The sequence below is a fragment of the Candoia aspera genome, chromosome 13 (assembly GCF_035149785.1).
Source record: "Candoia aspera isolate rCanAsp1 chromosome 13, rCanAsp1.hap2, whole genome shotgun sequence".
Lineage (NCBI taxonomy): Eukaryota > Metazoa > Chordata > Lepidosauria > Squamata > Boidae > Candoia > Candoia aspera.
Window position 1 is genome coordinate 2117986 of NC_086165.1, and position 23246 is coordinate 2141231.

The 23246-nt window shown below is 45.1% G+C and overlaps 1 protein-coding gene across 1 annotated transcript in view; it reads right to left on the reverse strand.

Moving 5' to 3' along the window:
- ENTREP2 (endosomal transmembrane epsin interactor 2) overlaps positions 1–22882 on the reverse strand; it is a 54955-nt gene extending 32073 nt beyond the window's left edge. Inside the window, exons 1-2 of the mRNA XM_063314029.1 lie at positions 22831–22882; positions 2539–2649 (exon numbers count right to left, since the gene is read on the reverse strand). Of these exons, the coding sequence (XP_063170099.1) occupies positions 2539–2637 (99 nt within the window). The 5' untranslated portion in view covers positions 2638–2649; positions 22831–22882. The remainder of the gene's footprint in view (positions 1–2538; positions 2650–22830) is intronic.
- Positions 22883–23246: the final 364 nt, after the last annotated feature.

The following is a 23246-nucleotide window of genomic DNA, read 5'->3' on the forward strand; positions in this document are numbered from 1 at the left end:
CTGTTCGACCTGCTTCTGATTCACTTTACCACCAGAGCAACAAAAGAAATATCTTTCTGAGAATTAGCTACCTAAAGAAGCAATTCTTTGCATTGAACACCGTGAATTTAAAAGACGCTGAAACAGAAGAAATGAGAAAGGGGCAGCGGATCTTAAAAACGATGTTGGTTCTGACGTGTTCTGCAGGTCCGGACGAGAGCGGGGCATCCAGTTACAGGCCAAAAAATGGATATTGATGCTTGTAACGAGTGCATCAAACGCCAAATCAATGCGAAGCAACAGGGTATTATTAAACCACTCATATGAAATAACACGTTCTGAGAAACGCTTCTCTCCATACAATAAAGCGGGTAGCAATCTACAGCTGCAATATAAATGTGTCAATGAAATAGGTATCTTTCATTAGTATTGCCCTGTTATCTTGGGAAATGAAAGGCAATTGCTCCGCGAACAGCCTTTAATGCCGTGCATCAGAAGAATAAATAAGGTAGACTGTCAGAAGGAAATTAACTGGCCCAGAAAGTCCATCCTTCACAGAATAAAGGGGAAAAAATCATAATTTGAAGATTAAACTCAAGTCGTAAAGTAAACGGGAGCTCATCTGCAAATTAATTTGGCAGCCCTTCTCTCTCTTCCTTCCTCCACTGAGTTCCAGATGAAACAGAATTGGAGGTGGTCCATAAAGGGTGGTGAGTCTGAATGGAATAATTTCAGACAAGGGCGGGGGGGGCGGGGAGAGATAAACCAGATGGGGCTGGAAAGGTGCAGAGATAAGAGCCTCCTTCCAAAACTGGAATTCTGCAGGTGTGGAAATGTTTTGTAGCCAAAGAGTTAAAGACGGACAGGAGGTAGACAAGGTGATTATATACGCAGAGGTTGCTTCAATGGTGTCTCGCTGTTCAGGTCTAGAAGATCAAAGAGTCATCCAGAGTCAGCAGAGCTATCTCCAACTCCTGGCACCACCCAACACATCACTGGCGTTAGTCTAAAGGGGAGATCTTTCATACGTCCTGACTTTCCAACATCCTCTCAGGAGTCCCAAGGTGGAATGTTCCAGGTGGCCTGCGATTTCAATTCCCAGAATTCAAGGTCAACTGGGGATTCTGGGAGCTGATGTCCTAACCCCTCCGGAGGAAGCCAGATCAGCTACCTGCAGATGTGACCTTTTAGAATGCAGAAGAAATATATTTGCGGCATTACTCATGGCATAAAGACTTTTCTTTCTTTCCCTCCCATCTGCTTATGGTTCCAGAACCATTTAGATCAGTGTTTCTGAACTTCAGCAACTTTAAGGTGTGTGGACTTCAACTCATCAAGACAATAAGCAGAACAAAAAGCTTTAATGTATGAATGTATGTATGTATGTTTCCACAATGGGGCAAAGTCAAGCACACACACCCCCCTAAATAGAACTCAAGTACAAGCCACGCAGGATAATAAGTTTATTCAGTGAGAATCAGCATCCAGAAGCAAGGTGAAGTCACAATTAACTTTTGGTGCGCAGTTCAGCAGCTTAAGGCTTTTCCCCCCACCACAGCACACAAACAGCATTTTTCTGTAACTTTCACATTCCCCCTGTTTTCCCCTCATGCGTCTCTTCAGATGTCTCCAGCAGGCACAAAAGCCTCACCTTGGCAGGTCTTCTCATCCCCATATCTCTTACCAGCTCGTAAAGGAATGCTGGCCGTTTCGCGCACGGGTTTCCATCCAGCGCCATCCCCCTCCCTTCTCCCTCAGCAGCGGCACAGCAATTCATGGCAAGGTGGAAACTTCGAGTTACATTTATTTTATTTTATTTATTTATTTTTCAAATTTCTATCACCGCCCATCTCTCCCAAAAAGGGGACATTACTTTGCAAAGAGTCCAACCTGACACACACCCTTTAGAGGAAATCAATTAGTTTCCAGAATTATTTAAGAGATTATTTAATTCATCTGACAAGAATTTAACAACCCAGGTGTCATAAGTAGAAATGTTTTGGACAATCTGGCACATCAATCCTGGCAGAAGATGAAAGCCCATGGTGAGCCTGCAGGTCGGTTGCATTGTTAGTGATTGATCATACTGTCTCGCAAATTAGTTTTATTGTTTTAATTAACTGTTTTAATTGGGTTTGATGGCTTTTATTTTGTTTCATGTCTGTTGTTGCTCTTAATTATGTAAGCCACCCAGTCACTGGGTGATGGGTGGTGATATATAAATTGAATGAATGAATGAATGAATGAATGAATGATAGAATAATTGAATTGAATTTTCCTTCAATTAGTCTGATCCCAACTCATCTAGGATATCAGTGCTCCTGATAAATGTTGGGAGACTGATGGATGGTGGTTGAAGAGTGGGAGAGAAGAAGACCACCTCTAAATTCTGAAAGTGAGCAGGTGAAGAAGAATTTGGGGACTTGCATTTTGACCACTGAAGACAAAGAAGTTAAATTCCTACTGAAAACTGGCCTGTGTTTGTGCATTTTCTATTTCAAGGCAAATCAGCATACATGCAGAAAAAGAACAGGGAAATAGATGGTTTCAATTACTCACCAACTGGCACCCTTCTAGGGAGTTCACTAGCTGAGCATTTTGACAGGAGAGAATGGAGCCAGCTAAATTCAGCATCACGCAGACTGCTGACAGCAACATGAAAAAGGTTATCTGAGGAAGAAAAAGAAGCTTGGTCATCGTCTATTGCAATGGGCTAAGAGGTCAGACATTCACCTGACAAGACCTGGTTTCTACTCTGCTTCTGTGTTCATCGTGCTTTGGATACTGTAGAGCAGGGTTCCTCAACCTTGGCGACTCTAAGCTGCGTGGACTTCAACTCCCAGAATTCCCCAGCCAGCAAAGCTGGGAGCTGAAGTCCACGCAGCTTAGAGTCGCCAAGGTTGAGGAACCCTGCTGTACAGGATCTGAAAACAATGTCAGTGTTCAGCTGGTTCTATCTGCCACCAGATAACCTGCCTCAACTGGTGGCCTCCAGATGTGCTGGACATCAACACCCATCATTTCCAACGAACACATTAAACCCATGCTGGTAGGGAACCTCTTCTATTCTCTTCTATTGGTGGGGAATCATAGAACTGTAGGTCATCTGGTCCAAACCTCTTCATGGCAACCAAAGTCCAGCTGGGTACCTGATTGCAGAAAGTTGTCCTAGAGATCTGTTAAACCCATCACCATCCATTTCTCAACAAACAACTGATCCTAATGTTGAACAGATCGTTCTAGATAACATATATACAAAGCAGCATTTAAAGAGCATTCAAAACCCTGCAAGCTGAGAGGTTCAGAGTCTGTAGAAACAGCATTTGGTGAATGCAGAGCAGAAGTAAAATTTGGCTCTCAATGTGCTCTGGAGATACTTGCCTCCTCCAGTAACCCCTTTCCAAGAAGCAAAGAAGACAGCTGTGTCTTAATCTTGCTTTACCTGTTGTGAACCCTTAGGCAATTCATCTGGGCAGAAAAGATTGCTCCTTTTCCCTATCACCTTCTGCCTCCTCCTTGGACCTGGAGACATCAAGGACCAGCAGTTGACTTGTTAAAAGCCCAAAACAAATTCACATCATGCAAGAAATACTTGCACACCATTAAAGAGCCGCAGTGGTGTTCTCTTCTTCGCCCTCCAGCACTTTTCTTAATCTGAATGAGGCACACCCCGCAGGAGCGAAGCAAGCACGATCCGTTTCTGGTGTGCTTCTGTCCCCATGGAAAAACCCTCCCAGGGCATGGTGCTGATCTGAGACAGGAAGGGTCTCAGCTCACTGAAAGCAGGAGCAGATAGGCTGCTCTTTGGGGAATGACAACCAGGCATTCATCGGTGACGATGGTCACTGCCGATGACAATTGACAGACACTTGGTTAGCTGTGTGAGGCAAGCAAGCAAGCGTGTCTCTGAGGCACCAAAAATGGGTGTTAGAAGAACCCCCCACTTCCAGCTTCCATGGAAGCACCTGCTTAGTTTTATTATTCATTTCCTGCACATCAGCAGCTTCCTGTGTGCCACTCACACACTTTCACAAACGAGAGACACATCCGTTTGGAGCAGTGTTTCTCAACCTTGGCAACTTTAAGATGTGTGGACTTCAACTCCCAGAATTCCCCAGACCAGATAGCCATACTGGCTGAGGAATTCTGGGAGCTGAAGTCCACACATCTTAAAGTTGCCAAGGTTGAGAAACACTGGTTTGGAGAATCACCGCTCCTTCCAACACTGGAATCTCCTCTTTAAGCTGTCAAGGGTAGAGATACAAGATGCAATCCTTTGCCCAAAGCCCACTGAAGACCATCCCGAATTCTGAGCTCACTTTTCCACACAGAAGGAGACATTCACTTGCAGTTCTCACCAACACACCATCTTTTTCTTTTCCCCTTGCCCTGCAAATAAATAATTGTGACTTGGTGTCCTGGAATGGTAGGCCATACTTGGGTGGAAATGGCACCCCTCCCTTCCAGTTAGCTCTACCCCCTTAGTGAGTCATCAAAGGCTGTCTGAGAGCCCACTTCAAGTACTTAAAGCAGATGTGAGGCATGGTGTGGTGCAGGCATTTTCCCAAGAGAACCTAGTTTAATTTAGAACATTGCTTCTAATCAGAGAAATGCAATAACAACATTTGCTTAAGTTTCTGGATTGCTAATATAGCAGCCTCGGGAATAGTTAGAAGTGCAAAGAGAATCCTTTCACCATTCTATCGCCAGGGTTCCACCTGTTATATCTTTATTCAGGAAAGAATAGCATTACTTGGCCAAACTTGCTCTATCAATGCTGCTTTGGGACCAGCTGCCCCACATCGCTCCTGCTGCCACTGTTCCTTGCTGGAACTTCTAAGATGAGACTTCATGAAGGAAGCCTCACACCTGCCAGGCCACCATCCTCAGGGTGGCTCTGGTTTCACCACCACAGTTGTTGTCACACATCATGCTCAACATGGCTATTGAGTTAACCCTTATTCTCGCTTTGCACAACACACTGGCTCATAAAACTAATCAAAGGAGGGTGTGCACACAACCTAAATCACAAAAAAGGTGAATTAAGATTACCACGAGCCAAACTTTGCATGTTGCAGAAATGCAGCTACCAGCTCTTTCACTGACCGGGTGAAGTGTGTTGTGCAAACGTGACTCCTGGATGTTAATGAGGTTGAAAGTGAAGTGAAAAATGTGATCATGGGAGGTTTGAGAGCAAAGGCAGAGCCTGGAGGAGGTCAATATTCTTATCCTAATTGCTAATCCTAATCCCAGGCCAATCTATAGATGGAAGAACATGCCTCTTCTGCTTTCTATAAGGTCTACCTTTTTCCAGGCACAAATCCTCTCTTCTACATCAGTTTGCAAAACATTTTTGTTCAGGTTTACAAAAAATCCATCCAAGCACGCACAAAATTTCTGATTTCAATGCTACAATACATTCAGCAAATTCCCTATGTGATTGTGTAAGCAGCACGCTCTCCAACGCATGCCTTTCCCCTTTATTTTTCCATTGCAAAACTGAACCATAAAATTCAGACGCAGGAATGCTAAAACAATCCAGCCATTTCATTTGCTCCCTGCCTTTACTGGATTTGGCAGTGAGGAAGCCACCTCCCCTTCTCCCCCACCCCACCCCGTTTGAGAGGCTCTGGACCCTGTCAGATCCTCCCCCAAAATCAATTCCAAAATCAGAAGAAAGCTTCATTTTCAATTATCTCCATAATGAAAGAAAACAAGTTGAAAGCAGATGAGTGCAAAGAGAGCACCAGATGGCTTTGAGAGGGAGAAGAGATGTAAAGCTTTTATCTGCACATCAATGGTTTGGAGCCCAGATTTCGCAGCCAAGACCAATACGGAAGATGGACCCTTATCAAACGGCCCACCCAGGAACAAAGCAGGCGTCTCACAACAGTTGCTGGGGGCTGCCTGGAACTTTGGCTTAGCAGAGCTGTAGAAAGAAGGGAGGAACTGAAGACAGCACTGCAAGTGGGACCGATTCTTCAGGCTCCAGTCTATTTCCAAAGGAAGAAGAGCCCCACCAAGGTATGAAGTTCTATCAAAGACTTTGATATTTGCCCAAACTTTTAAATACTTCGTACTGCCTGGGGATTCCCAGGAGTTTCATCCCCATCACATCCAGAAGGCATCAGAATTAGACTGGTGTACTAATTACAAGATCCCCGTAATGGGAATTTCGTAGCCCTGCTACCCAAAACCCTTTGAGCTTTAGTTGCATGACGTGGCACAGGAGAGGCCCCGTTGAATCTGCCATGCAAAACATGAGAGCATGGAGGGTCTATCGTAACAGATTGCCCCATGACTTGTGACCTCTGCTGGAGTGGAATTCCTGCCTGCGACACCCACAATGCAGCTGCAAAATGTCACAGCAGCAAGGGCCAAAATGTGTTTCTAGCCGCCACCTTCTTCTTCAATATCCCCCAAAACAGCGATGCACAGTCAGGTAGCACTGTTTGCAGATTACAGCACAGCTGAAGGGCCTCCATTCGACCTACACATATTCCATCCAACATACCAAAATCCTCCAAATGGCCTTATCCACTTTGCCACCAAGTGTGGTCGAGGTTCTGAATGTGGCCCTGAAGCTCTTTCTTGAAGAATTTACATTCCGTTCAGAGGTCAAGACTCATTCTCCCATGCAAGTCGTAGGATTCCATTCTAGATGGATGGCCTCACTCTTCCGAGCTTGCGTGGTAGTTTGCCCATCACACAAACTCAAAGCAAGGTTACTGTCCCTGCAAAGAGAAGACCTGCCTGAATTTCACACATGCTTTCCCGAAACATGGTTGGACAGATGCGTTTCAATCCCCCCTCGGGGCCAGTGTCCTAACACACATCAACTCTGTCGGCAGAAGTAGATATAGCTGGGAAATGTCTCATGCTGCAAAATAAATTACACACTTCACGTGCCATTAGAGACAACATGTTCCCCGATCATAGCTAAGGCTCTGTCATCTGTGTTTCAATCATTTCATCTTGAGTAATAAATCAAGGGGAACTAATGCCAGCCTGCTTCTCCAGTTATTCACAGAAGTGGGACCACATTGCTAGACATTTGTGTCCAGAAACAATCCACGTCAAAACGTCTGTTATTCAAATTACATCCCCAAAGATACAAGCTGCTGATTTTGCCTTCTCCACCATATCATTTTAATGTGGGCCTTCACGGTTAAATAGGGCAGGCTACAAAGCTTGCTCAAAAGAGTCATGAACTATTTCCTACTCATCATAGTCAAGATCTCTTCCCTGTTCATCACAGAGAGCGGGCTGGCTTCATACATATGGAATGTGGTGCTGTGAGGAAGCATTAAAGAGTACAGGACGCTTTGTCTGGAGAAGATGATGGGGAAAGCAATGGCTGTGGCTTTCAGATACCACTTAAACCAGTGCTTTTCAAACTTTAAGATGTGTGGACTTCAACTCCCAGAATTCCCCAGCCTGCATGTGTTCCCCAGTGCTTGAAAAACACTGACTTAGATGCTGAAACACAATTTGTCCAGAGGGCAGGTCTTCAAACAATGGCTGAAAGTTGCAAGCAATGGTCAGTTCCTCCAGGTTGGGGCTGAAATAGCTCTGAGGTTGCTCTCCGTGGTCCTGAAATCTAGCCCACTGTGGAGTGGAACAGCATTGCCTTTCTTCAGTTCACTGCCCCTTGCCACATCTCTTTCCTCAGCCATCCTCAGGAGCAGATATAATGACATTGAACAAAGAAATAAATACACCATTAAAACATAACATCCATACACAAACCAAAAGATAAAAAATGAAACTATTAAAAACTATCAACCCACCCGTAGCTGCTGTCCAAAGGGTGCAAATGCTCTCTTAAAGAGGACCGTTTTCATCATCTTCTGAAAAATAATCAGGACACCTAACCTTGGGGGCAATCTCTGCAGGGGAAGGGGGCTACTGCTGAGAAAGTCAATCTTTGGGCTCCAGTCCGCCTGTTTTCTTTCAAGGTGGGTACATGGACCACCTTCTCCCTGCTAGATTGTGTAGGTCAGGTAGATTCTATAGAAAGAGGACAGTCCTGAAGATAACAAGGGCCCCACCACTCCAAAGGGCTTTATAGGTAATCAACACCTTGGACTGGGCCTAGAAGCCTAAAGCTCCTGAAGAACAGGTGTTATTCTGCTAAATTAGGTAACATTGGTCAGCAAGCAGGTCACCACCTCCTGTGCCAGTTGTAGCTTCCAAGTTGGCTTGGAAGGACAGGCCCAGATAATGCAATTCCCTGGTGGGACCATGACCAGCTTGACACAGCAGTGCTTCCAGCTCTACCTGGAGATGCTGGGAACCTTCTGCACTGAGATGTGAGTGTCAAGCTGAACGATCAGGCAACTTCATAAGGGAGGTCAATAGCCACACGCTGAGTTCAGGAGCCAGAACTCAATAGCCTACCCACCAAGCTTTTATCAATCTTCCTGGTGTCAAACACACACACACACAAGCCCTATGCAAAAGGATGTGAGGTACAATCAGACAGTTCCTTCGAAGCTCACATCCATAATGCATGCACGGTGATTTAACCAGTGTACAGAAGTTCACTGGTTATTCAGAGCACATATCCTGATGCAACTGTGTGTGGCCGCCTTAATATTCTCTTTCATGCATGGCTTCTATGACGATAATCCCCCTCGTCGGGAATGTATAAGGGGGAGGGACAAAGAGAGTAACAGCAAACTCCAAAATAAATATTAGGTAATCTAAGTTAAATAGGAAGATAGGTGGGCCCACCTTAGTGAATAATACTGAAAAAGCCCTGATGAAGCATGCGAACTCCCATTCCTTCTTGCTAAACACAGCTATTTTTTTCTCCTGAAACCTTGCAGCCCCTTTTTTTCCCCCCTTCTAAGGACCTTTTTGTCTCATGCTTCACCAGTTCCTAAATGTCCCAGACAACAGCAGTGCCAGCCCCGTAACTGTTTAGCATTCCCTTAGCTCACTGTATTTCCCTTATTATTTCGACTATGGCTTGAGCTTATTATCTGCTCCTGCTCTCAATATCTGGATGCCTGACAAAAATCCTGCAAGGCAGAGAGCTGGGCAGCCGGTCTATTAGACAGCTGTCTTGGTGTGCAATTAAATGTTTGTCGTCTTTTGATTGTGCGGAAGCATCCTGCGCAAGATGAAACAAAACCCTCTTCTCAATATTGTATCCCTTTCTGCATCCTTGATCACCAATTAGCTTTCTTCCCCCCTCCTAGTACGTTTCACTGCTTAAGTGAAGGGTTTTATTTGTTCATTTATTTTGCTCAACGTATAAACCTACCTAATCATAAGTGACTTGGGGCAGCATACAAAAGGTTTGAAAACACATCATAGAAGCAAAGTAGATTAAAAACAAAAGCATAACCACACTGCATTGGGAATGCATTTGTTCATCAGCCCTTAATTGCAAAACATCCATAGGGAGGTACCAGAACTTGCAACGTGACATTGGGTTAACTGCATCCTCATTTAAGCCGAATTTCTTTTCTCTTCCACAATTTGCATTGGGCAAATTGTCCTTGTTAATTTCTGCCACCCTGCTGGTTTTGACTTTCTTTGAATTTCTCACAGGCTTGGAAGACCTGACTTTTATGGGACAGAGAGAATCCCTCACCTCCTTGCATTCTTATCACTGGCCCAATTCTCTTCCTCCTTCCATCTGCTCTCTTCAGTGGTTTGCATGGCTGTTCCTTGAAGAACACCCAATCTGAAGTTGGCTTGTGCACAGGTCGGCGTGCTCTGCTGGGGAAACCCGTCACAGGAGGTGCATCCACTGAGCTACGCAACACGTCAGCAAAGACATGTCTGTGTGGAAAGAGCATTTCTCTGCCTTAAGGAACTATGGAAGCAAGGCAATACCATCACTCTTCTACACGCAGGATGTCTGTTCAACAGCCAGAGGGGAAGACCATGACTTTAAGATTAGCTTAGTGTACTGTAATTGTTACAGTCACACAAAATGTAGTAGTACTGGAGGAGGAGGAGGAGGAGGAGGAGGAGCAGGAGCGGGAGGAGCAGGAGCAGGAGGCATATGAGGGGGTTAGAAAGCCCAAGATGACAGCCACAACTGAAGCCATCTTGACTTTTTTGACTCCACCCAGCAGAGGAAAGGAAAGCAGTGTGCTTCTCCACTCATGAGAGATCCTTCATGCTCAGTGATTCAAGTTCACAGGCAGAAGGTAAAACAATAGCACAAAGGAACTGAAAACAGGGACCCAGAGTTGCTGAAGGGAAGAGGCGGGCTGCGGCTCAGTCTTTGGAGAACAGAAGGGGTGAAAATTAAAATTCTTGACCACTGAGCTGGACAGGCTTAAACTTAAGGACTGCAACCTTAAAGCTGCTGGGCAAAAGCGTCAGTGAACTAAGAGGATTGTGTTTCTCGATTCAGAAGGAGCCTTTGGGCAAGCTGTCTATGCCTTTCAACCTTTGAGATGAGCCGAGACTGGTGCAAAGCTGTGGTTTAACGGTTCAGAACAGAGCATGTCCTGGAGCGTTCCCTTCTCCTCCTTCCCCCTTTCCCATTAACAGGACCCTCCTCCGCAAAAGCTTTCCGGGAGAGGGCTGGGATTAAAAGTGGCACAGGGCTCTCTGCAGCACAGCAATCATCCCCTCCTGCGCAGCAAGGCCTAATCAACGGGGTCGCTCCATAAATGGCTCGGAAGAAGGAAGCCCGTGGCCTAAATGAACCAAGACGCTCATACTCGGCTTCCTGAAATATTTGATCATCTGCAGCAGCGGGGAAACTGTTTCCAGAGAAAAGCAGTGATTTAATTCCAAGCACTGTGTAGATAGCTTTGTCTCTGAGGCAAAATGGTGTTTGCAGGTATTTTTTAGAGATCTCAAACAACAGAGGCTTTGTGTTTGTGAGAAACACCAACACCAGGACTGGCCCGTCCAGACAAAAAGGCAGCACTTACGTTTTTCAAACCCTTCTTCAGATGCAATTTTGGTGGGGTTGGCAGGGTTAACCAAAGAAACATTAGCACATGTATTTATAAAATAACCCTGAAACAAAAGAGCGTGGCAGAGCCGCTGAGCTCACTCCTGCCATTTTCATTATATTGAGCCTTGGGAAAAGGGTGGTTATAAATTTTAGTAAACTCCTTTTTCCATTATGCTGTTCAAACCACACTGGTACAATTGCTAAAGGCTGGCATTTCATTCTGAAAGAGATCCACACATGTGCACATCCCTATTTAGGGCCACAAAACAAAATAAAACCTCTACGCCAGTGTTTCTCAACCTTGGCCACTTTAAGAGGTGTGGATTTCAACTCCCAGAATTCCCCATGCACATCTGGAGTGAACCAGGGGGGCACATCTGAAGAACAGCTCAAAGAAAACCAACAGAGCAGTGCAAGAAAATGTTTCCACGTTGGAGAAGGGCCATACCTTTATTTGCACAAAGATCCAGATTGAAGCCTCAGATATTTTCAGTTGCTTTGAAACAGGATTTCCCAAATTGTGGGGTGTATCTCCTTTGGGGATGTGCAGACAAGAGTCCAAGGGTGAAGCTGAACCTTTTAGCTGTACATTGTTACAGTAAATCCACCTTTCCCAAAGTTTCACTGAATTGTTTTCGTTGTTCATTTGTGTTCATTTACGTGTTTGGATTTTTAGGGGAGGTGCGTACGTTAAGTTTACACTAAAGGGTGGTGTGATGGCAAAACGTTGAGGAACCCCTACTTTCAAGATCAGACAGCAAGTGATGAGAACGGCATTTCTTTGCTCTAGGTTCCGAAAACGGTTGTGGGCAGGAAGCCGACGTATGGCCTGCAAAATGAGGGATGGTCCTGATTCCGTTCAGAATTAGTTGGCAGCAAGGAAGTGTCTGCTTTGCATGGAATAAGTAGCTGCTAACCCCTGAGTTGTGCATTTGAAATTTCGCTCCCAAGCCCTTGCCTTCAAAAAGAACATGCAGCCTGAGTGCAATCAAAAGCCAAGGTCTCAGCGCCTGGATTTTTTACAGCTACAGATGATCCCACTCCAGGGATGAAACCTCGACTGACTTGGCAGGATGCTCACTCTGCTTTGCAGAAACTTTCTCAAAAGCACTGAGGGATTTCTGTAGTCATACCATCACAGGTAAAAGCCATCTTGACTTGTTTGACCCTACCTGCTGACATCCCTCCCTTGGATGTCTTTCTCCTCCTTCCACCACTCAGTGCTCAAAAGCAGCCTCGTTCCTCTTTTCTGTGCTTTGATATCAAAATGACAACAATAAAAAGTAAGGATAAGAATCCTTAAAAATACCCTGTAATGGAGTCAGGAGATACTCTCATTCCACAGCTATTTTCCCCTAATTTCCCAGTCTTGAGAATTCCTTTTGTTCCCATTCTCTGTCTACTGAGTATTGGGATTCAGACACAAGAAGGAAACAGTTGCCTTCTTTCTGGATTCTTTTGTATTCTCATGGTAGAGATGATGATGATGATGATGATGATGATGATGATGATGATGATGATGATGATGGTGGTGGTGGTGGTGGTGGTGGTGGTGGTGGTGGTGGTGATAGTGGTGGTGGTGGTGATGGTGATGGTGATGATGGTGGTATTCTATCCCCTTGACGTATGATTTTTCTCAGAATGGAACTTCAGATTGAGGCAGCTTTTTCTTCATGCAGATTGCATGAAGCATCTTGATAAGCCAGTTGTTTTCCATCCAGAATGAATACGTTTGATGGCCAAGGACCAGGTGTTTGCTCTCAAGAGGTGGGGAAAGCTGCAGAAGTGGGGGCCGTGGGACCCAGCCAGGCATCTTTGCCAGGTTGCTATTTCTCAGAAAGCCTTTTATGACTTAAAACCCAGCAGGTTTGGCAGAAGGTAGGCCTAACTGTCTCTGTGCTGCTCTGACTGCCTGTTCAGTTATTTACTAGATGTTGATCTTGACTTTCCTCCAAGGAGTTTAAAGAGAAAGCACGTTCCTTCCTCTGCCCTCCCCGCTTACGTTATCTTCACAGCAGCCCCACGAGGTGGATTAAGCTGATAGAGAATAATTAAGTCACCAAGCAGTAGAGTTATGGCAGAGAGGAGTTATAAATCTGGTCTTCTCCAGGCTAACTCAGATCCTCTAATTTAACCCTCCTCATCTGCTGCCCTCTGGTTGTGTTAGGACTACAGCATCCAGAAGTCTCAGCTAGCATGGCTGGGACTTCTGGATGGTGGAGTCACAACCCCCTGGAAGGAAACTGCATGGGTTTAATTCTGCTAGATGCCGATTTAATGCGTTATCTAAATCAGATGACTTGACACTGAAAGACCTCCGTTGGGATTCAGGTACATGTGCTCTGAGAAAATCAAAAGGAGGTCCTGCTCCCCAGATGTAATGCCTCTAACTTGTCTTCCTTTCCTCCATCATCAAAAAATGCAGACTTCTTTTAAAATTATTTTTTAAAATTGTCCCTTCTGTCTAGGCTGGCATGCACAGCGAAGTACATCGAAAACAAGATTTTTTGCTCTCCATCAATCATTTTTTTTTAAAAAGCAGGAAAATGTAAGCTTCGCAAAGCAAGAGATGCTGTCATTGGATGGTACATAAAATCCTGTCTGCATTGCACGGAAGTGTCAAGGAAATGTTCTTTCCATTTCCATCACTTTTACATTCCTACTTCCATCAATATCTTGAGTCCAGGACTGGTCTTTCTGTGACAATTCGCATAGGTATTCCCGAACTCTTTGAAAAAGTCGATTATCCACCAAAGCATTACACTCAAGCATTTGTTTAATCAGTTCCCCTCCCCATCACACATCAGTAGACTGGATGCCAAGAGTTGTGATATCACCTGTGTTAACTAAGGACAGTCTTGACTTCCCCTCCCAATTCTGCACATTTCCTGAAGAAAAGCAGTCCTTGTGGGATTAAACAAGCATAACCCTCTTGAGAGTCATGCTGGGGCAATTACTTGCATCATATTTTCCATCACTGGCCTTGCGTAGGATGCAATATCTCCCAGGGCAAAACTAATTTGTTTATTTTTTAAAAAAACCTATCCTGTATTCCAGCCATCTGTCGCTCTCAAAGAATATTAGCACCAATTCATTGCCAAATAATAACAACGGTAGTTATTCATAATGATGTCATGTGTCAACAGCACTGAAAGAAAGGAACGAGATTCTTACAAAATTCCCAGAGAGATCTGGTTGGCCACGACTGGAACAAGATGCTGGGTGAAAGAGGACAATGTTTGTCCCATCAGGAAGTTTCATTATAGCGAGAGAAAAGCAGGCGAGGACCATCATTATCCATCAGTGACACGAACGACGTTCAAGGGCGGTCAGACAGATCCTTCAGAAGTTGTAGATTTGGCTAAGCTTCTTTTCAAGCTGATCAGACCAAATTTCAACCCACAACTTCTGTTTGTACTTTGGTTGCCAAAAAGCTCTACATGGACATGCCCATGAATTCACCAGGAGTTAGGCTCCACTCAGAGGCGATCTGACTTTTACCCATAGGGTTTAACATCACCTTTTAGTTCAATGATGTCTGCATCTCAGCAGACAAATCCATGTGCAATCATAACCCTTTCTAATCATCAAACCCACAAATCGCTATTTCATTTTTTTCTGTTTTCAGCAAAAAGCCCATAAAGGGTTTCCAGTCACTAACAAATGTAGTTATTGTCTTTTCCTTAATCAAACAGGTCAATCTCTGCAAATTCCGTCATCTTCACCCACCATTCCTCCATGGTGGGTATTCCAGCAAGTACTTCTAAGGCAGAAACAGGAAGTCTGAACGAGTCAGGGGGGTGGGTGGGTTGGCATCATGAAAAACATTTTTGACATGGGAGCATGGGGAGACCCTGCCCAAACCCAGGGTCAAACCAAGAGGAAGTGAACTAGCAGAGCCATTTTCAGAAGAGGCCTGAGAATGAGGGAATTGCTGAAGAACCTCAAGAGAAGCAACTGCAAGGAGACACCACGATGCCCTTTGGATCAGCTCATTGCAAAGAGGCCAGGTGGCTGTAGCTTTTGCATTGTGTGGATACTCAAGCCTACTCAAGGTTACCATGGTGACCCGATGCAGTACATCAGGGCTAGTTGAAGGATCACTGCAACCTGTTTGCTCAGGAAGCGAATAGTCTACTAGCTGCCTGGCAGATGGTTTGGGCAGATGGGCAGAAAGGAGGAAAGAGGACTTCAACTTTTACTCCCTACAGCTCAGAAAAAACAATCCAGTAGGATGAAAAAGGGATAATGACCTCAGCGCCTGGGAAAAGAACAGATAGTTAAACACAGAATGTAAGAGGAGCTTCTGGACGGGGTCATCCACCCAGAAGGACCAAACCACAGACCTGTCCAGATTTAAAGCAAAGATGAATAGCTCACAAATGCCAAACGCTGGATTTTAGAGTAGCTGCCACACGTTCAAGGGGAGGCCTTGAACTGTTGCCTTAGGATGGCCTAAGGTTTCCCCTGTTGTGGTCTGGAAGGGGAAAAATGGAAACTAAACCGCTCTTATCATCTCCCTTACCAACTTCCGCTTAAGGACGTGGACAGCCACGTAACCTGATCAGTAGTTTGATGGAACATATGCCAATATATGGAATGGACGCATACAAAGGTGCAGTAGACCCAGCCCAGCCCTAACCAGCTCAGAGATTAGGTTATTATTTTGATTCAGCTGAACACACTTTAGCAGGCAATATCCAAGGAACCACGCATGGATGTGCTCCACTTTTACAGGCCCCTTTTCTACTGCAGTAAACTGTATTATTACAGCTGTATTGTTGCATGGTGTGTCTTGAGGATTTCCTGCTGTTAGAGGCAGCCTGGAAACATTCCAGACAAATAAATAAATCCTTGTCCCTTGCACACAGAGATAAGCCAGTCCTAAAAATCAGGGGTCCCTCTGGAATGGCATTTTGCAAAATAGCACGAAGAACTAACTCCTTGCACACCAGTATAACTGGAATGCCAAGTGGCATAGACAGAGTGGCGCGCGCGCACACACACACACACACACACAGAGCATCTGAGAGAGATTAGCATCCTTCTAGAAAAGAAATGAAATGGAGCAAGAGAGACCTCGTTGGCATTTTACATCCCCAAGAGGTGACAGCGTTGAAACCAATGTGGCTTCTTGTCATCTGGAGATGAAGCTGGAAGGCCAACACACTCCCGGATCCATCCAGTTTATCCTTGCATAACCGGGAGTGAAGCAAAAGAACTCAGAAGGCCGCAAACTCCACCTGTCCAAGGTCTTAGGAGACCCATTCTGAAGCTCTCATTCTCAAGACTTCTGTTGTGAAGACATACTTCTCCCCTTCCCCAGATGTCAGCAAATCTTAGCAACAATGAGAATGCAACTGTGCTATTATCCCATGCCAACAGGCACCGTTTTGCACAGGGCTGCCCAGGAATCAGCCTCGCCCATCTGCATACTGAAAATTTGAGAAGGCAGATGATGTCAGGCTGATTGGCAAGATCTCAGCAGGGTTCCCTGGGCCCTCGACTTAGCCTGGCCTGACCAGGCTCTAGGCCCATCCTTGGCTTAAGCCTCCCACAAACAGCCCAGCACACTTGGATAAGAACAGCAGGAAGAATCCATCAAAACATTTGATTGCCCTCCAACAATACGAAGGCACCATTCCCTCTTTACACCCTTCGGAATTCAGTTCTGGCCCTTTCCTTCTTCCACCCTTCCCACAGGTGCTTTGCCCTTCACTGCTGGGCCTTGAAGACAGGCAGCTGCTGATAGTTGACCTAACTGACACCAATGTCCCGAGAAGCTCTGCCATTCAACTCGACTCTGTAGCTGACAAGGACCAGGTTCACACCCTGTGCATGGCTTGCTTAATCGTGGTTGAGTAAACTCACTCGAATTAGCTGGGTCAGTCAGAATGCTCGCTCCCCATCCAATTACAGTTCCCAAGACTCTCTGGGGTTAAGCCATGAATATTGCTGGAAAAATGCTAGCTACTGTACCGCAGAGCTGGTCTTTCAAAACTCCGCATCCTTTTTGGTCTCCTCCTGATTTTACAGTGACCTCAGATCTTGATGCCTGATAAGATTCTTTCCAGAAATAACAACTTTACACTCATCCATTCGTTATTCACCCTCTCCCCTACCTCCACTTCTTGTCAATCTGAATAACACATGCAAAACAAGCAAATAGGTTGTTGTGCAAATATTCCTGCCAGATTTAAAACAAACAGACGTAAGCCCTCCATGTGAAGCTCTCTCTCTGTGTGTGTGTTTTTTTTAATAGAGCACCATACATCCTAAATGATAATTGCAAAACCAAATGAAATGCTTATTAACACCACCTAAACTCAGTGGAACAGCTGTATGTGTTAGTGATTCGTTTAGGGAAAAAGGTAATTTGCAAACAGCATTAAGGAGTGGAAAAATGGTCCTGAGGGGGATCTCCACTCCAAGGCAGAAGGCATTGCATATGGATTAAAATTAGACCTTCAGATGAAGAAGAGACCTTTGAAGAGACCAGGGTGGGCAGATATCAGAAAAACTGTCACAGCAAAGATATTAAGGTTGACAATTATATATACCTTCCGTCCAAGTACAGGTAGTCCTCAACTTATAACCACACTTGGGACCAGATTTCTACCGTGAGTCATTGTGGTCATAAGTCAACTCACCACGTGACCAGACCTGATTTTATGACCATTTTATGGTGGCTGTTAAGCGAATCACAGGTTATTAAGTGAGTCACCATGGTCGTTAAGCAAATCCAGCTTCTCCAATGGGCATTTTTTGCCAGAAAACAGCAAAAAACATCACAAAATGCAATCACGTGACCATGGGATGTTGCAACCGGTCATAAATGTGAGCCAGTTGCGAAGTGCCTGAAATGCAATCATGTGACTGCAGGGGGTGTCTGACATTTTGTGATGCTCAGAAGTGCTTTACAGGCTGTAAAGCACCCATTCTGAGGCCGTCGTAACTTCGGACTGTTGTTAAACGAATGCAGTGATTCACTTAACAACCTGTGATTTGCTTAACAATCGCTGTAAAAATGGCTGTGAAATCAGGTCGGGTCACATGGTGACTCAACTTATGACCGCAACAACTTATGATGGAAATTCCGGTCCCAATTGTGGTCATAAGTCGAGGACTATCTGTCACACTGTTTCTCCAAGTGACTCAGCAGAACTCCATTGGTTTCCAGTGTCTCTGGCAGGGAACTTTTAGACTTTTCTGGCTAGGCCATCATTGGGTAGGGTGACAATTTCTTTTCCCACTTATTCTTGTTCCCCAACCATCAGTATTGAAGCTCTGATTATGAAGATCCTAGGATATGCCACACACATGCAAATCAGCAGCATTTGGAACCCAACCCACAATCAAGTCAGCATTTCAGCATCTGCAGCTTGCTCTCATGCCTCATCAAGTCCAAATGCACTTTTGAACTGAACACCAGAGACCCCCCCCCACCTTTTTTAAACCACCCTGCAGATGACCAGCAGTGGAGAATGGCAAAGTATGCACCCTCAGCTTGCGACACTCAATTCAGCTAGGAAAGCCATTCCCAACACCGTGTTTAAGTTCACTGGTGTAAACCAAATGAAGGGGGGCGGGCCCCACAAGAACAAGGCAAAAATATTTAAGAAATGGATTTAGAAATGAGATCTGCTAACAGCTCACCACAGATACTTTACAGGGTGGAGGCCATTACATGCAGAGAAGAAAGAAAGGAGAGGAGTCTCACTCAAGCGTTCACCTACTGACTGCATACGGCCCTTGGAGCAAGCGACATATTGACATGCAGATGGTCCTTTGTGCCTGGAAGATTACAGTGTTTGCCGAGCATCAGAGCCACCACTGCGAATGATAACCCAAAGCAGAGATGCGACATCATCAGCAAAGCCATACGTGCAATACAAGCAGGGGAGAAGTCAGTGCGTATGCACACACGGACCCACAAAGACATTAGCATACTGATCAATTAGTGCTGGTTATTGTGCGACTCAATCACTCTGCCTGGCATGCATGCCTCTATTTTTCAGGATGGGGTGGCTGGCAGCAGACTATGTAATATCTGAAAACCACAAAGGAAACCATGTCTGTCAAATGACCCTTGACACGTCGCATATTTTAACTGAGAGGCTGGAAATCATTTGCTTCATAAATATGCACCTTATACAAAGGATAAGAAATGCATATGTGTCTGGAAAGAGTCACTAGGCTGGTTGCAGATCTCTGGGGAGCCTTCACTCAGCCATCCAACATGGGCTGCACAAGGCACAGCAGTGCTGGATTAGTTCGGCATATGACTGGGACATTTTAGCAGATCCTTTTGGGGCAGCTGTGCTGAGATTTATGCCTTGTTAATATTACTTTAAGAGCCAGTTTGGTGTTGTGGCGAAGGCACCAGGCTAGAAGCCAGGAGACCGGGAGTTCTAGTCCTGCCTTGGGCACAAAGCCAGCTGGTGACCTTGGGCCAGTCCCTCTCTCTCAGCCCTGGGAAGGAGACAATGGCAAACATCTTCTGAAAAACCTTGCAAGAAAACTGCAGGGACTTGTCCAGGCAGTCTCCAAGAATCAGACATGATTGGATTTTTTTAAAAAAAGTTACTTTACAGACCACTTCACATACTGCTAAGCCTTAATTTTGCAAACCCCATAAACCATCACTAGGTAGACTGACACATTCAGATGGACATTTTATACTGAGGACATTTTAAATGCATTGGCAGCTGCTTCCGACTCCTCTGAAGGAACAGTAGATGGGATATAGGTAGTCCTCGCTTAACAACCATTTGTTCAGTGACAGTTCGGACTTATGACGGTGCTGAAAAAAACGACTTACAACCAGTCCTCACACTTACAACCATCACAGCATCCCTGAGGTCATGTGATCACGATTTGGGTGCTGGGAAACCAGTTCACATTTATGACTGTTGCAGCATCCTGTGGTCACGTGATCACCGTTTTTGACCTATCTGGCCAGCTTCTGGCAAGCAAAAACAATGGGGAACCATGTGATTCATTTAACAACCATATGGTTTGCTTAACGCCCACAATGATTCACTTAACAGCCACCACAAAAAAGGTCATAGGATCGGGTCGGATTCGCTTAATGACCACTTCGCTAAGCAACCAAAATTCCAGTCCCAATTGTGGCCATTAAGTGAGGACTACCTGTAAAGACCCCAGTTCCAAACCCCAGAACAGAGTCTTCGGCCTCAACCCCTTGTACTGGATTGCTCTTCCTTCAAGTCCACCACAAGGAGTTAGAACTAAGCCTACCCAGGAGAACATCGTAACGTGCAGCTAAGATCCGCCGAATGTGAAAAATGCTGTCCAGGCTGATTAAAGGAAGAAATGCTCCTTAACGCTACGCTAATTGCTGGCTGCTCTGTGCCCGTCCTCCTCCGCTCAAGAGCTCGATGGCAGGCAAGGGTGCCAGGGCTCAATGAGAAAACAAGCTGTTCTTTCACCACCAAAACCGTAACGATGGCTTTCGGATGAATAAAACATGCCACATGCAAGATTAATACTGAAATGGAGTTGCTGGTGTGATCAGCAGAAATCGCTGTTCCAGACCCACCCAGCACATTTATTGCTCGGGCGGCTTCAGTTGCAATGCTTCAAACCTCAGCAGGGTCAAACAAGCAGAAATTAAAGGTGAATGTCTCTTATTCAACCCATAGTCATGCTTACTAATTTAACTTACTTTAGCCACACACTGCTTCTCAGAAACAGAGTTTTCACTTCTGCAGTGCTTGGAAAAAAACAGGGAGGAACGGAAGGCCACAGGAACTGTGAGCAGAGGTGTTCACAGGGGGCGGAGGAGTGTGATGGATGTCACTGCATAAAAGATGCCATGACACACATGACGTCATTGTGGCTTGCCTCAGACGTCTAGGATTGCAAGTCAAATATCCAGGTCAGATGCTTTCCATGCTGCAGTACAGGTAGTTCTCACTTAACAACCACAATTGGGACTGGAGTTTTGGTTGCTAAGCGAGGCGCTCATTAAGCGAATCTGACCTGATTTTACGACCTTTTTTGTGCCAATCATCAAGTAAATCACAGGGTTCCCCCTTGATTTTGTTTGCCAGAAGCCAGCTGGGAGATTGAAAATGGTGACCACGTGATGCTGCAATGGTCATAAATGCAAACCGGTTGACAAGCCCCCAAATTGTGATCACATGACTGCGGGGACGCTGTGACAGTCGTAAGTGGGAGCGCCAGTTGTAAATCGTTTTTTTCAGCACCGTCGTAAGTCTGAACCACCACTAAACGAATGGTTGTTAAGTGAGGACTACCTGTATTGTTTTGCATGGCACAAGAGGATTGAACCAAAAGGTCTGCAAGGCACATTGGACCTTAGCATTGGTTCTCCTTGAAAACAATGACCGATAAATGTTAAGCCACGACCGGCTAGACCAGGGTTTAAATCCCTCCCGCTCACTGTGAGATACACCAGCCAATTACTGCTCTCAGCTGCACTTAATTTCAGTGGGCGATTATTATCAGGATAAAATTAGAGACAGCACACATACTGCCTTGAGCAATTAGGAGGATCTAAATGTGGCTAACAAATAGAATATGCACACAGCCCTGAGTGTTTTCAAGCCATGCCTTTGAAAAGAAGGAGAACCGATTCAGAAAGGATCTACTGACTTCTGTTTGCTTCTCCCAGTAACCCATCAACAGCCAGGTGTCTGTTTCCCCTCCTTTGAGCCAGTGCCTACCCAGATCCTTCCCCTGCTCAGAAAGCCAAGCTGGGATTAATTATTCAGCAGAGGATCCTGCCCACTCTGGATTAAGTCAAAACTTCTAAGTGGTTTCTGAACTCCTCACCCGGCTGGGCTGGGTATGAATGTCATTAAGAACCGCCTGGATCTTTTCCTGCAAAAACTTAGCCCAAAACTTAGCCCAAATATGCTTCTTCCTCTTAGGCTCATTACTTTTTAAAAAAATAGTATTTGCATTAAAAGTTTGAACTACAGTAATAAAAGATAATGCAAACGAAAAAGAAAGAATCAAAGGTGCAAAAAAGCAAAAGAGAAAAGAAGAGAAAAAAAGAAATGAAGGCAGCAGCTTCCCACCTTCATCACAACTGGTATAAGCAGTTTCTTCACCTCCTCTTATAAAACTCAGCTTTTAACCACAGGCAAGTCCAACAGACAATGTATTTTCCAATCCAAACAAAGTCCAAGCACAGCCCTAAAATAATCGCATTTGTTAACAAATACAAAACTCATTCCACATTTCAGCCCTTAACTGTAAGCAGATCCACCGCACAGCGTCTTTTCCAGTCCAAAAGTCAGCAAAGTCGCCATTAAGCTCATTAATGAATGGCTTTCATATCAATCAACGTCACAATCTCCACCGATAAAGTACCCTGGCAGAGGTGCCCCTTTCACTGAGTTCAATGAATTTAGACCAAAGTAATTTTGGGAAGGATATGAGCTGCTCCCCTCCCAGCAGTAACTTTTTGTTGGCAGCTTAACAAACTCGCTTAAGAAAAAGCACTTCTTTCCCAGTTGGCTTCTGGCACAACAGAGCCAGTTTTAGCAAGATGCCAGCTGTCTCCTTCAGAGGAAGATGAAATAGTCCAAGGGTCCATCCCTCCCCCAAGGGCCTCCAAGACAATGTCCCTCTCTTCTAGCTGGCCCCCCAGCCCCATTCCCCCAAACCACCTTCACATCATGAAACAGAGCAGCCCTACCCAGCCCAAGGGTCTTGGATCAGCTCCCATAATCCCCAACTAGCATGGCCTCTTGCTGGCTGGGGATTATGGGAGGTGGTGGGATTATAGCTGCTCCCCTGGTAAGCTAATGCACAGGAATCCTGCAGCTGGGTGTGGTAAGTTGATGGAATTCCTTTCTTTCAACTACCCTGAAGGCAACGGCCATTGGCCACCGATTCTACTACAGGAAGTACAACTTACTCACCACAAGGGAGAGGGGCCTTTTCCAAGAGACAACACCAATCAGTCCTGACAGCAGCACCTGAAATTAAATCAGAAAGGTAAAACAGAACAGTTCAGAGAACTTGATATCTCAAAGCCAAAAGAAGAGGACTTGGGCCTGACTGAACACTGTGTTGAAATCTGCCTTGCAATTTTTCAGACATTTTCTCCCCCCACCAAAAGAAGCTTCTGTTTTTTGTTTTTACTTTATTCTCAGGTTGCTTTAAAATTTCTTTCAAATTTCTCTGGGTTGTGCTTTTGAGTTGGCCTTCTCATTAGAACCGATGGAAAGCTGTTGTTTTTGGTGACCAATCTTTCCATCATTCAAGGTCTTCTTTGCTGCTTCCCAATCTGAAAAAAGAACCCCCTACCCCCACCCTCAGGATGAGTTCCTTCCCC